General features: G+C 42.5%; 1 protein-coding gene across 1 annotated transcript in view; it reads left to right on the top strand.

Annotated features, from left to right (window-relative positions):
• Positions 1-11859, top strand: part of Eif3h (eukaryotic translation initiation factor 3 subunit H) — a 96555-nt gene extending 84696 nt beyond the window's left edge. Inside the window, exons 6-9 of the mRNA XM_004643605.2 lie at positions 5436-5450; positions 8041-8218; positions 10261-10393; positions 11682-11859. Of these exons, the coding sequence (XP_004643662.1) occupies positions 5436-5450; positions 8041-8218; positions 10261-10393; positions 11682-11779 (424 nt within the window). The 3' untranslated portion in view covers positions 11780-11859. The remainder of the gene's footprint in view (positions 1-5435; positions 5451-8040; positions 8219-10260; positions 10394-11681) is intronic.
• Positions 11860-12676: the final 817 nt, after the last annotated feature.

Genomic DNA, 12676 nt, shown 5'->3' with positions numbered 1-12676 from the left:
CTCGCTTTTAGGTAGCAGAAGTTAATATATAAACTTTTTGATAAATGCCTCATTCTGTATCTTTATTCTGATTTTTATTGTGAAGGAAATTGTACCTTCAGAATATTTTTGTACATAGAAGATGAACAAGTGTTAAAAAGTAGCATTTCCTTACAATTTTAATAAACCAATTTACTACTAGGGTTTTTTTTTTTTTATTGTTGTTGTTCTGGGGATTGAACTCAGGCCCTTGCGCTTGCCACGGAAGTGTTTATTCCACTGAGCCACCTCCCCAGCCCCAGTGGAGGAGGGTTTTTAAATTTGCTTGTGCTTCATCTATTGTATTCTATCTGAGAGGCTATGGTGCTGTGACTGGGTATTTGTTAATGCTGGGGAGGACAGAGATGCTGCTCTCTTGACTGTTGCTATTGCTGTTGTTCAGTGTTGACTCAGTAAACTTGGCAGTTACTTGAGGGTTCAGCTAAAGTTAGAATTTTGACATTGGCTTTTGCCATTGTAAGACAGTGGGACATGATTTCCTCTACCCTGACTGCTCTAATCTTCTAGTTAGACTGCTATGTTCTAAAATGCCAAATGAGATGTTCCAAAACATTTTCTTTATGAACTAAATGCTTATCATCACCTGTATCTCTTACTCTTTTGCCCTAGCTCCACAGTGGAGCCCAGCATTGCCTGTGGTAGGCAAGCGGCCTAGTGCTTAGCCATCAGCCTGTAGCAGAAGCATGGACAGAGCAAGATTCATACTTTCTGTTCATGGTTTTTTTTTTTTTTTTTTTTTTTTTTTTTTTTTTTTGTGGTGAGACGAGCTGAGCAGCACCCATTTAATAGAAAATGGAGGGGGTGGGTAGTGAGTCAGTGCTTGCTAGCTGCATGGTACTAGGTATGTTCACTCAAGCCTCTGGTTTGAGCAGAAGTTTGAATATAGATCAGATTTGGAGCAGAGGCACACGCAGACATTGGACTCCCCTGTGGGGTGAGTGAGAAAACCCCAGGGCCAGGGCCACACTCTCCTCCATGCCCTGACTTGGGCTGGGCGTGCTGAGGGAGTCACCTTCCATTGATTTGGCCCATCAGAGAAACCCCAAAGGTCTGACCAGGTAATGATGTGTGGAGCACTGAATGGCACAGCAGAGCCCAGGCTCATTTGGCACCAAAGAGTGTGCTGTTTGACTGCAGACATGCTCATATAAGGGTCCTTAAGTTTCTGTTTTAGAAGGTCATATTTTTCTTCACTGTTTTCACAAATACTGCACATCTGTATTTAAAGCATTGAGCTAAGAACCTTTTTCAGCACGTGAGGTTATAATTTGATATATTAAGTATGTAGTTATATAATAATTTTAAATTTACTACTTAAAAGCTTTTGCTTACGTAATTTATGTCTTCACCTTTTCCCAGGCTTCCTTTATTGACATGCAGAACAAAGACAGCCCTTATGGAGCCTAGACTGCATATGGGCTGATCTGCAATGTCTGTCCTCTGTCCAGTGCAGAAGTCAAGGATGTGTTCTAGCTTGCCATAGCAACTGAGATCTAGAAAATATCTTAGTGTAGTTTTATCTTCTGTGTTTTTAGGTTGAATAAGAAGAGAGACCCTTTGCTTTCCCTGTGAAATTATTTACCTCAGTTGATGTTTCTTTTGGGAGAAAAAAAGAATTACAGCAGTAATTACTCTCAACAGTGATGATAATACTCCCAGACTATTACCTGGGGCCACATTGGTGGTGCTGTTTCAAAAAGCTGAAATACACCTTTCGTGCATCTTTTAATTTTTAATTTCTAACATTACTAGTATGGTGGTAATCAGGACTACATACCAAGAAATATGTTGCTACATATTTCTTGTATGTATGAAACTTTATCAGGAATCATACGTACATAGCTCCTTCAGCATTTTGCTGATCTTCTTTTGTGACCCATATGTGGGTATCATTGCTTTGATTTACCTGCTAAATTTATGGTATTTATGACTATGCAAGCTATATTTGCTTTCATATTTTTAAAGTACTATTAATTTTACTGCATAGAAGTTCTACTAATGGTTATTCCAATGACAGTCTTTATAAATTAAAAAAATTATGGAACACAAGCCTTCAGCTTTTCACACACAAAAAGCAGTTTGGTTTTTGTTTACTTTTTTACACAAAGTAGCCTCAAGTGAGCATCTTACATTAAGCATGAGTTAGTTGACTGTGTTGCTAGTGCAGACTTTGCACTCTGTGTCTCCGTGTCACGGTTCACGCCTGTTTATCTGTTTGCAGTACTTTGTTTCCTTGACTATAAAAAGGAAAGCCTGCATTACTTAAAACGCCTAACAGTAACTCCCTGTTTCAGTATCTGGTTGCACTGGTACTGAAAAGATTCCTCCCGAGTTGTTCTGATAATGGATCTGGCTTTCTCTGAATGTTGCTGTGAAGTAGTGATGTATTGGGAATTGCTGGTGACCTTCAGGGCTTGTATTGTGCAGCTTTTTTCTTGTGTTTCTGATTGACTGGTTCCTGAAGAGCATTATGCAATGCACATGTTACACAGTTTTTAAAGTTCGTATGTATTTGTGCTTGTGGCAGCATCTTTTCACAGCACTGTGGCACTCAGTATTAATACTTTAAGAAGCTGAGGTTGGAAGGGGGGTTCTGTTTCAGCAATACTTTTCGTTACTGAGGTTGGCTGGTCAGTTCCTGAAATCGAAGGATTGGCAGCATGTACTAGGTTTTTCTCTGCATGTGCCAGCTCCTCTCCTTTCAGTTCTGTCTGCTGTTCCTGTTCTTCCTGTCACTTCCTAGTTGCAGGATTGGTGGTATGCTTTCCCTTTACAAAATTTCCTGTGCAGGCATAAATGGCTGATTTAACAGTCATGCAGCTAATGACGTTCCTATACTTAATGCAGCTCTGTGGTCCCCAGTTCTTTCATGGGTGACAACGAAATATCTGTTCCCTGAGGCTAGCCCTACTCCATTCTTACTTCTGGAGATATTATTACTCACTTGCTGTGTTCCTCTTTCCTCACAGATTTTCGCTTCCTCTCTGTCCTGGTTCTTTTTGATTAACTTGTTCTTCCTATTAATTTTTTTTTTTTATATATACTCCACTCGTCAGACAATTCAAAGAATATTATAGTGAACACTTACCCATTAAATCTTTTACTTCAAATTAACAGTTGTAAGTCTTGTCTTATACCACTGCCACTACTACCCTACTTACATATGTAAAAGTTTACTTTTTCACTATGAACCACGTGAAAGGAAGTGGTAAACATGGCCTTGGCCTCCATCTTGAGAAAGCAAACTTACAAAGTGAATACATTTGAACTCATGTTAGGATTGTCTAACTTCTTTCACCTTCTGCTCCATTTCTTCTCAGTTTTGAAGTTAAACTTACTGATAGAAGTTCCCAGCCCTGTGGCACTTCCTTATGTCCCACTTAGCATGCTTGGCAGTGCCCTGGGTCCCAAGAGACTTCTTACAGCTGTATCACTGGATATGGAGCATCACCAGCATCTCGTAACTGCTAACAGCCCCTTCTTCCTGGAATCTTTCTTGTGGTCTGCGAAACCACAATTCTTACATGGTTTGTTCATTTCTCATTTTTCACAACCCTTTTGCTCATCCCTAAGTAAATCTGTCTTTCTCCATGTACATTCCTGGGTGATTTCAGCTTATTTCCATAACTTTTGTTACCCCAGCCAAAGGCCTCATTATTTTTCTCCCTGATTATTTCTACAGTCTCCTTACTTCCTGCTTTCAACCTTTTCTTCTTTCAAAATTGTGGTGATCTTTCTAAATGCAAATTGGATGCTCATATTACTCCTTTGCCTACGATCTTTGGCTGTTTCCCACTCTCCTTAGAGAGCAATCCCTACTTACTGTCCATGCTTCCAGAACTCTTTGTGCTATGACTATTGTCTGCCAGGTAATTTCTTAACTCTTTTTTCCTCAGTCTTGTATGTCTCTTATATGCCTGGTGACTGAATTGTTTTCAGGTCTTCAAATTCCTCATATTTTTTACACTAAAGTCTCTTGAGTGTACTGCTGGTGCCCTGGATCTGCAGTATCACTTCCCTTCTTCCTTGCCTGGCTGCCCTTAGCTCCTTTTCAGAAGCTCCATGTACTCGTCAGGTAACCTAGAAGCTTTCATCTAATTCTGCCTACCTGTGTTTACACTTCTGCCCTGTGTCTGTTATGGTACTCATTGCCACTTAATGTTCATCTAAAGTGCAGCAGTGTCTTACAAAGCAAAAGTAGTTCTGGTTGAAAGAATACATGTGAGGTGTAGTCTTGATCAGTTTATTTCTGAAGATATTTGTAAAGCACTGTGACTCTTAACCAGGAGATCTGGACAGTCATTTTCATTCTTTGTCTTGGACTATATGCCCACATATTTGAGTTGAGTAAATTTAAACAAAACTATCAAGAAATGAGAAAACCAGGGGGAACTGCCTGCATGGGCCCCCCTCCTGTCCCTCTCTCTCAGGACAGGAGCTTTCTTTCTCTCAATAAATATATTCTGCTCATAACCTCCGTTTGTCCCTAAAATTCATTCTTCAGTTTTAGAGAACACGAACTCGTGCAGGTCAGGTCCCAGAGTCCTATGTCATTTGGAGGTCACCCACCCGAGACCAGTTTTTCTCTCTGTGTCATTTTAGAGTTTCCCACCGAGATCATTGGATGGAGATTCCAAGCTGTAATAAAAATGCCTGGTGTCTGTTGATAGCCTTTAGATAGAACCTCTGAAGAATATATCTTACTGCCAGTCAACAACTGCAACCCGTTTCAGCTTAAAGAAGCCAGAGCGGTCATCGCTCATAGTTCCCTCATGGCAGTTCGGGTTACTTCTTCAGAGGGGGGAATGTTGTAGGCAGCCAAGTTAGATAGAAATATTATAGGCAGTCAGACAGGGCCAGGCCCTCGAGGAGACAAGATGGAAGACAAGCTGACTTTGCAACTTGGAAGAGACAGACACTCCCATATGGGCCACATCTCAAGACCAAGACAAAAAGAGGAAGCACAGCTGCATAATTCCCTAGGGATGGGCATTAGGGATTGATATCCTAAATAGTATCAGTCAACTTGAAAGAACTCAAATGAGTCACTAGCCCAACCTCTAACAGGAAGAGACCCTCTCCTGTATTCAGGCCTGCTTGCTACCTGACTCACTTTCCCATTTGATACTAGGTTTAATCAATTTTACCTGAGCAATAGTGCTTGTAATCTCATTGGTTGACCATAGTTTTGTCCCACCTCATGCCCAACTAAGCAAGTTCCCTTGTCTTCTCCACCACCTTAGACCCGCCTCACCACATGGTTTTCCTCTATAAAAGTCCCTGCAAGAGACAACTTTCTGGGGAACTACCCGCTCTCCCCGCCTCCTGTCCTTCTCTCTCCGGACAGGAGCTTTTTTTCAATAAATATATTCTGCCCATAAAAAGAAAAAAGAAAGAAATGAGAAAACCAGGTTCTGTACTTATCTCGTTTCTAAAGAAGAAATGTTTCAAGGTTAAAAGTGCCTTAAAAAATTACAGTGGAATAAGAGAAATAGGAAACAAAATTTAATTTTAAAGACCTTCACTCGTGTTAGATGAGGTGCCATCACTTTGGGATTCAGAGATGAATCTTCTCTGCCCCACCCTCCACACACACATCCCAGTTCTGTGCTCTTTTCACTATTTACAAAAGAGCCCAAACTTAAATTTTCTTTAGTTGACAGATGCAGTCTGTACTTCCATGTGACTTGCTTCTGTTCATCCCAGTGTTGGGGCCGTCTCCTCTTTGGTCTTTCCCTTTTCTGTAGCTGAAATGCCTTGCCCTCTAGTGTGCCAGCCCAGGAGACGGATGCCACCCTTGATGCTTTTCTCTTATGTCTTAGCAAGTAAGGATTGCCAGCTGTGTAGAGTATTGCTAGACTTTGCTTAATATCTTTCATCTTTGCTTAATTTTTCTTTGTGCTTCCTGCCCCTATCCTAATTCAAGTTAGCACTATTTCTGTCTGGAATATTGCGCATGTTTTTTGTCATTTGCAGAGGGATGTACAATTTCTAAAAATGGAGATACAACTTACCATTTAAAATCTACATGCCAGTTGTTTTTCGTATATTCACAGCATGGTGCAACCATTACTAATTTTGGAACATTTTCCTGACTCCAAGTGGTAACCCTTTTCCATTAAGCTTTCACTGCCTGTCCCCTGCCCCCTGACAGCAGCTAGGTAGTTTCTCTTTCTATTGGTCTGTTTGTTCCATTCATAAAATAGGCGCCTAGAATCAGTGACCTTTTAAGGTAAGCTTCTTTTAGAATAGCACTTTTCGTGCCTACCAATGTCATAATATTTTTGAGTGCTTTGCTATTTTTATGGCCAGTTAATATTCTGGTGTGGATGTACCACAGTCTGTGTACCCACCCAGCATCTGACAGATGTTGGGGTTCCACTTTCTGGCTACGAAGAGAAGTGTAGCTCTTGGCGCACATGCACGGCTCTGTGTACCCACCCGCTTCCTGTTTTCTTGCTGTGTGCTGGCAGAGTGCTGGGCACACAGCGAACCCGCAGCTTTTCCAGGGCCTGCCACATGTTTGCACAGCAGCTGCATCATTTGCATCCCTGCTGCTGCATGGGAGCCTCACTTTTTCCATATTCTTGCTGGCACTCCGGGTATACTCTTCACTGGTCTCTTGGATTTTGCTCTTTAGTCTAACCGCAAGCAGCAGGGTGATCATCTTAAAATTGAAGCCATGGGCCCAGCGAGAGAGCCCAGTGGTCTAAAGCGCCTGCTTAGGCAAGCACAGGCAAGTGTGCTGGGACCACATACCAGGGTGGACTGAGCCGGTCACCAAAAAAAAAAAAAAAAAAAGAAGAAGCCACAAACTCTTCTAGATTTTGATGTGAAAAGTTCTACATGGTAGCTATTATTATTGAAGGTGAAATAAATTTTCTTTTCATCAAGATAAAACAACAACAAAGAACCCACTGGCACCCATGACTCCAGGGTGCTTTTCACAGAGGAGGAGCTGTAAAGTCTCTCTCCCAACAGGGAGCTGATCTTGCTCCTTGATTCCATGACCCACCCATTGTGCTTCCTGAGCTCCAGCCCACCCAGGCCTCTTGCTTTTTAGAGTCTGCCCTCTGCCACCTGCCCTCCCTGGGGGAGGATTGGGGGGCTTCAGCACCTGTACTTCTTTGCCCTGGGAGAAAGCTTCTGCACGACCTTTGCCTGTTGTAGGCCATCTGTGTGCTAGTGCCTTGTCACCTCTCCTCACCCGTTCCCATCTCTGTCAGTTTTAAGTCAGTAGAGATGGGGACCATGCGCTGCCCCTGTTTCCTGATACCACGGCTTACTTTGTTTGATAGGTGTTTAGTAAATTCTGTGTGAAGTTAGTGATGAGTAGGGTACCACTGTCTGCCCACCAGCTGGGGTGTGTGTGTTGTTTACAGTTTACCATGGTGGGAGAAGGTTGTAGGAGAAATGGCTGGATACAGTAGTCATTGTAGCGGTCATTAGCATTACTTTATAAAAAGAATTCTAGTGACTGAACTGCAATAGAAATTTCTAGAGGGGAAAAAGTATGGAAGCCTATACTGCTTAGATTCTAGGAAAGATAGGACAAGAGGTGCCTCTTCACCAAGTCTGCAGGACAAACACTGCTGGTGTTTGTTTTAATCATGCTATGGGCAGAAATGGTGTGCAGCAGTGTGAGTCTTTCCTGTGCATCGGGCCAGGGGTGCTGCTGCTGCTGCTGCTGCTGCTGCTGCTGCTGCTGCTGCTGGTGGTGGTGGTGGTGGTGGTGGTGAACCATTAAGGAGGAGCATTCATGGGTACTGAGCGTAAGTTAAACTTGAGTTTTTAAACAACATACATTGTAGATATCCCTCTAGGAGTGCCTGACAGTTACTATGTAACATACCTGTGATTGCATAGTAAGAGAAACTGAGCTGCTTGGTACATGAAGTTGAAGGACAAGCCACCTCGGATTCTTTTCTCTGCCCTTGCCTTTATAAAGCACTCATTCTTCTAGCAAAAGGCAGATCCAGTTAGTATAGCAGAGCTGTGTAGCGCAGTGCTGGAGCAGTGGCTCACGGGTGGTGTGCCCTTGTATTCTTTGCATTTCAGCAGTCACTTGGGGAAGAACCTGCAGCTGCTGATGGACAGAGTGGATGAGATGAGCCAGGACATAGTGATGTACAACACGTACATGCGGAATACCAGCAAGCAGCAGCAGCAGAAGCACCAGGTTTGTATTGTGCAGGAGCTCAGCACACAGCTGTTTTAGGTGAGCTTCAGGAGTCTCATCCTCACAGTGAACAAAAATTATCTTGGTAAAATGTTAGCTATTAGCTGATACTGTGTCATATTTTAAAAGATTATTCTTTTATAAAGTAGGTCCGTTATTTATACCTTGCATTTAAAAATACCTGACTAAAGAGAACTGTTATATTAAACTCAGAGTATAACATTAAGGTTATGCAAATACGAGATAACATTTATTGAGAAAATCAGAGGCAAAGAGTTCCCTGAGTGTCACAGCTCATTTCTTTACTAACCATAATTGGTTTCGTAGTGGCTCATTGTAGCATAGTTAGCAATCTTCAGTTCATTTAAAAAAACTGAGCAATTGTGATTAAGAGCAAGCAATTTTGATAGGAAATAATAGACCAACTGCTGTGAAATAGATAGCATAATACTGACAAAGCCCCAAGCGTTACCTGCATGTTCTCATGCACACATGTATGCTGCTGGGGCCGCTTAGCCTTTTCTTTACCAGTGTTGCCTGAAGGCCACATGGTTTTACAGTTTCTGGAATACTGTTTTTGGACTGTATCACTCTAAAAGGTTCTTGTATTTGATTCATACATAAAATTAATTCCACAATATTTTTCTGAGAAAGTGGTATTTACATATGAATGCTATTTATTAAAATGTGTTTTAAACAGACTGAGTCCAAGAATATTGTATTTTAAAGAATTAGTTCATGCATATAGTGAAATTTAAATTCTATTTTTGCCACACTTGATTTGAGAAAACATGGAAATCTGTATAGGTCCTTTTCAGACTAGACCTGTGGTACATACAGGTCTCTGATAAACTCGGGGATGGGGGCACCCCAACTGGTTTTACTTCTCTGGCTTTACCTTTAGGTAGTCACTTGGCATATCAACTTGAGTTATCTGTCACCTAGAAGCCAATTGATTTTTGGAAACCATTTTTCTATGGATACTCTTTAGTTTGCCTGCCCATCTGCGCCCCCCCGGTCTGTCTGTCTGTCTATCTTCGCTGTTTTTGAGATGAGTTTCACTATGCAGTTCAGGCTGGCCTTGAACTTGCAGTGATCCTCCTGTATCAGCCTACAGAGTGCTGGAATTATACACATGTGCCATCTCACCCGGCCACTGCTTAGTCTTAATGTATTACAGTTTTGCATTTGACATTTATTCATACTTAGAGCATCATGTATGTTTTCTAGACTTTCTTTTACTGTCATACCCTGTGGGAGTAAAGAAATCTTCGCAGAGCATGTTACTCTCCCTTGTTAGGGAAAACTGTCACTGCCCTCAATTTTCATGGGAATCCAGTGACATAAGTTTTACCATCTTGTTTGGTTTCTCATCATTCACCCTTGTAGGATTGTTTGTCCAAGGTGTCACTACTCTGCCGCTGAGCCATCTCCAGCTATTTTCCTCTCAGTTGTAACTAACACAAATGGTTTTGTAGTTAACCCATGTCTTTATATGTTCCTGCCTTCTTTTCAGAGCAATTTGATAGAGTGTGAGGTGATGTCTGAGCTAGTTTTCACCCTTGGCTACAGAGCTAGGCACAGTTGGCTGTTAAGATTGGTAATGAGCGTGCATCCAGGGGAAGTAGCTACTGCTGCTGCACTGTTTTAGATCAGTAGAGATGAGGCTGAAGAATTGCCGGGTGGGTGGCTCATTGCGCAGCCGCGGAGGTTGGGTGACCAGTTCACTCTGTTGTCCGGGTGCTCAAGTTCCTCCTTTCGCACACCAGTCAGAGCCTTTGAAAGCCGCCTCTTCCTTCCAGGGTCAGTTTTGTTTTCTGAGTGGTTAGTTATAGACTCTTAGGAAGCAGGATGACACTAGAGTTCATAGAGAAGGAATTTTCTGGCATTCAGCTTTTTAGAAAAACGTTACCAGATAGTACCACTTATAAAACTAAGATTGGAATTCAGAGCAGCAAATTTTGCTGGTTGTGTAGGAGATTTTTTGTTTGCTCCATGAACAGAAAAAAGAAACACCAACTCATTGTCACTTTGCATTTCAGTATCAGCAGCGTCGCCAGCAGGAAAACCTGCAGCGCCAGAGCCGAGGAGAACCCCCGCTGCCTGAGGAGGACCTGTCTAAGCTCTTCAAGCCCCACCAGGCCCCGGCCAGGATGGACTCACTGCTCATCGCAGGTGGGGCAGGGCGGCACAGCTGGTGCTCTCTGCTCTTCAGCAGGCAAAAGGCAGAAAAGTAGTATATGGAAGTGAAGATGCACAAAGTGCTTGAAAGATAAATTTGACTTTAGTGGCCCTAGGTTCTGAAATTTGACTGTTAAGCCTCAGTTCTTTCAGTGTTTCATGGAGTCCGTCTTTTGACACGGCATTGTTAGCTTTCTAACCTAGGAAGGTTTTATTGAATCATCTTTATAGAGAAGGAGAAAAGTTGTATACAGTGTCATAATGCAAAAGATCATGTAATTTCAAGCCCCTGTTCTTGTCCTCTAGCTCTGTGCCCTGAGTACTGGAGCTTCTGACTTGGAAAAAAGATCAGTTCTTTGACTTAAATTAGGACATTAATTTAGTTCTGGATGAACTTTGTTTGGTGACATTTTTAGCATTGGTCATCACCAGGCCTACTGCAGGAGTTGGCTTTAGTGTATCATATCTGTGCTTGGAGTTGGCTTGTTCTTTAGAAATGTTATTAAGTGTTGTTTGAGTCTATCAGGTAGCTCTCTGATAAACGTATCAGAGTGAAAACTCTCACTCAAAAGTTGATCTTTCACAATTTCTCCATTCTATTGCTGTATTTTTTGAGTGGGTGAAAAATGTAAGTTCCTTACAAGTTTTTAGTACACATTGAAGTTAGGTTTGGGAAACATAGTTCTCTCCGTAAGCTGCAGTTCAAACAGAAGTGCAGTGCTCCTGCTGTCAGGGGATGTGTGGCTGTCGTGATAAAGTGGGGGCTTCCAGTAGGGCCTGCAGATGAGAGCAGAGCCCTTGTCGAGAGGACTCTGCTCCTGCTTGTGGCTTGGCAGGCAGCAGCTCAGGATGAAACCAGCTGTACCTGCTCATGTTGGGGCCAAGTGGGTCATCTGCTCTGCGGTCCTGTGATGTGCTGCCGCCTGCGCTCTGCCTGTGAGGGCCGCCAGTGCTGTCTCTTGGTGGTCCACATACGCCACTGTTCTGGTCTGCATAGCCAGTTAGGAGCTGCTGTATCCTGCGTATGGCTGATGACCTTGAAAAGTTGTAGGGTTTTTTTGTTTGTTTCATTTTCCGTATCATTCAGAATAGAAGATAGCTTCTTTTCAAAAAAAATTATAGTCTTTATTGTGCCTCATGGAAAAGTAGAACAATTCTTGGAAAATACTGATTTAAAAGAAAATACTAGTGATTTCTGTATTTTGATCTTTTTGTTTGATTAGAATGGTGAGACATTTTACCATTTGTGGAACATCATGGTTCTTTTTATTCAAACCCACAGGTCAGATTAACACGTACTGCCAGAACATCAAAGAGTTCACCGCCCAAAACTTAGGCAAGCTCTTCATGGCTCAGGCTCTTCAAGAATACAACAACTAAGACAGGACATTTGCAGAAGAGGAGGTCACAGCAGGGCAGTTCCTTGAAGACATAGATTTGTATATTGAAAAACAGACTTTAATGTCATTGCTATTTTTGGCTGTCATGTCTTTCTAGCCAGTAATAAAATACAATCGTGATTGCTTGTTGATGCAGTTTTCCATGTGTCTTACCAGTTTATTTTCATTTTGTTTGCACTGTTGGATTTCCAGATAGGAGCTTAGGCTTGCCCCGGTGCAGGCCACAGCTGCAGCCCTGAGGCCCTGCTTTAGCCCCGAGGCCCAGCGCTGCTGCTCCTGCTCCCACCCGGCCTTGCTGCGCACCTGCAGGCCATGCCGCTCTTAAGGGCTGCCTGCGAGCTCAGCGACCCTGCCCACCAGCTGGGCACACGTGGCTGCTGCTCCGAGCCACCTTCCTCAGTGATGTTCAGGTACCACTGGGCACAGGAGTCTTAGAAAACTTCACCAGGAGACTGTATTTCATATAAATTTGTTTTATATATACTGTTTTATGTAGGATTTCATATTTATCTTTCCATAGTCTATAACAGTTCAGCTAACATTGAGTGTATAAGAATGAAGAAATGGGAGGATAGTAATACATTGGAAAAAGTAATACTTTAACAATTTTAAATTGGAAAGATTATTGAAGCCCCTTTGCCTATATAACACCCGCATCCGTGAGTAAGCTTTGTAGACTGTCCGAGGGGACGAAAAGGGTCTGGAGAGTTGAAAACTGGTGCTTTCCACGTTGTCTTAACCACACTGTCAGGCCTGGGAATCGGGCAGCGAGTGACCCGAGCTTCCTATACTCACTTTCCCTGCCCAGGTGAGATGAGACATGAGAACAAATGTTTTATTATAGATTGGTTCTGAGTGCTGAAGAAGTTCCCTGGGA

Source organism: Octodon degus, unplaced genomic scaffold (assembly GCF_000260255.1).
Source record: "Octodon degus isolate 3935 unplaced genomic scaffold, OctDeg1.0 scaffold00179, whole genome shotgun sequence".
In the NCBI taxonomy this organism is placed as follows: Eukaryota; Metazoa; Chordata; class Mammalia; order Rodentia; family Octodontidae; genus Octodon; species Octodon degus.
This window is presented reverse-complemented; position numbering and strand designations above follow the sequence as displayed.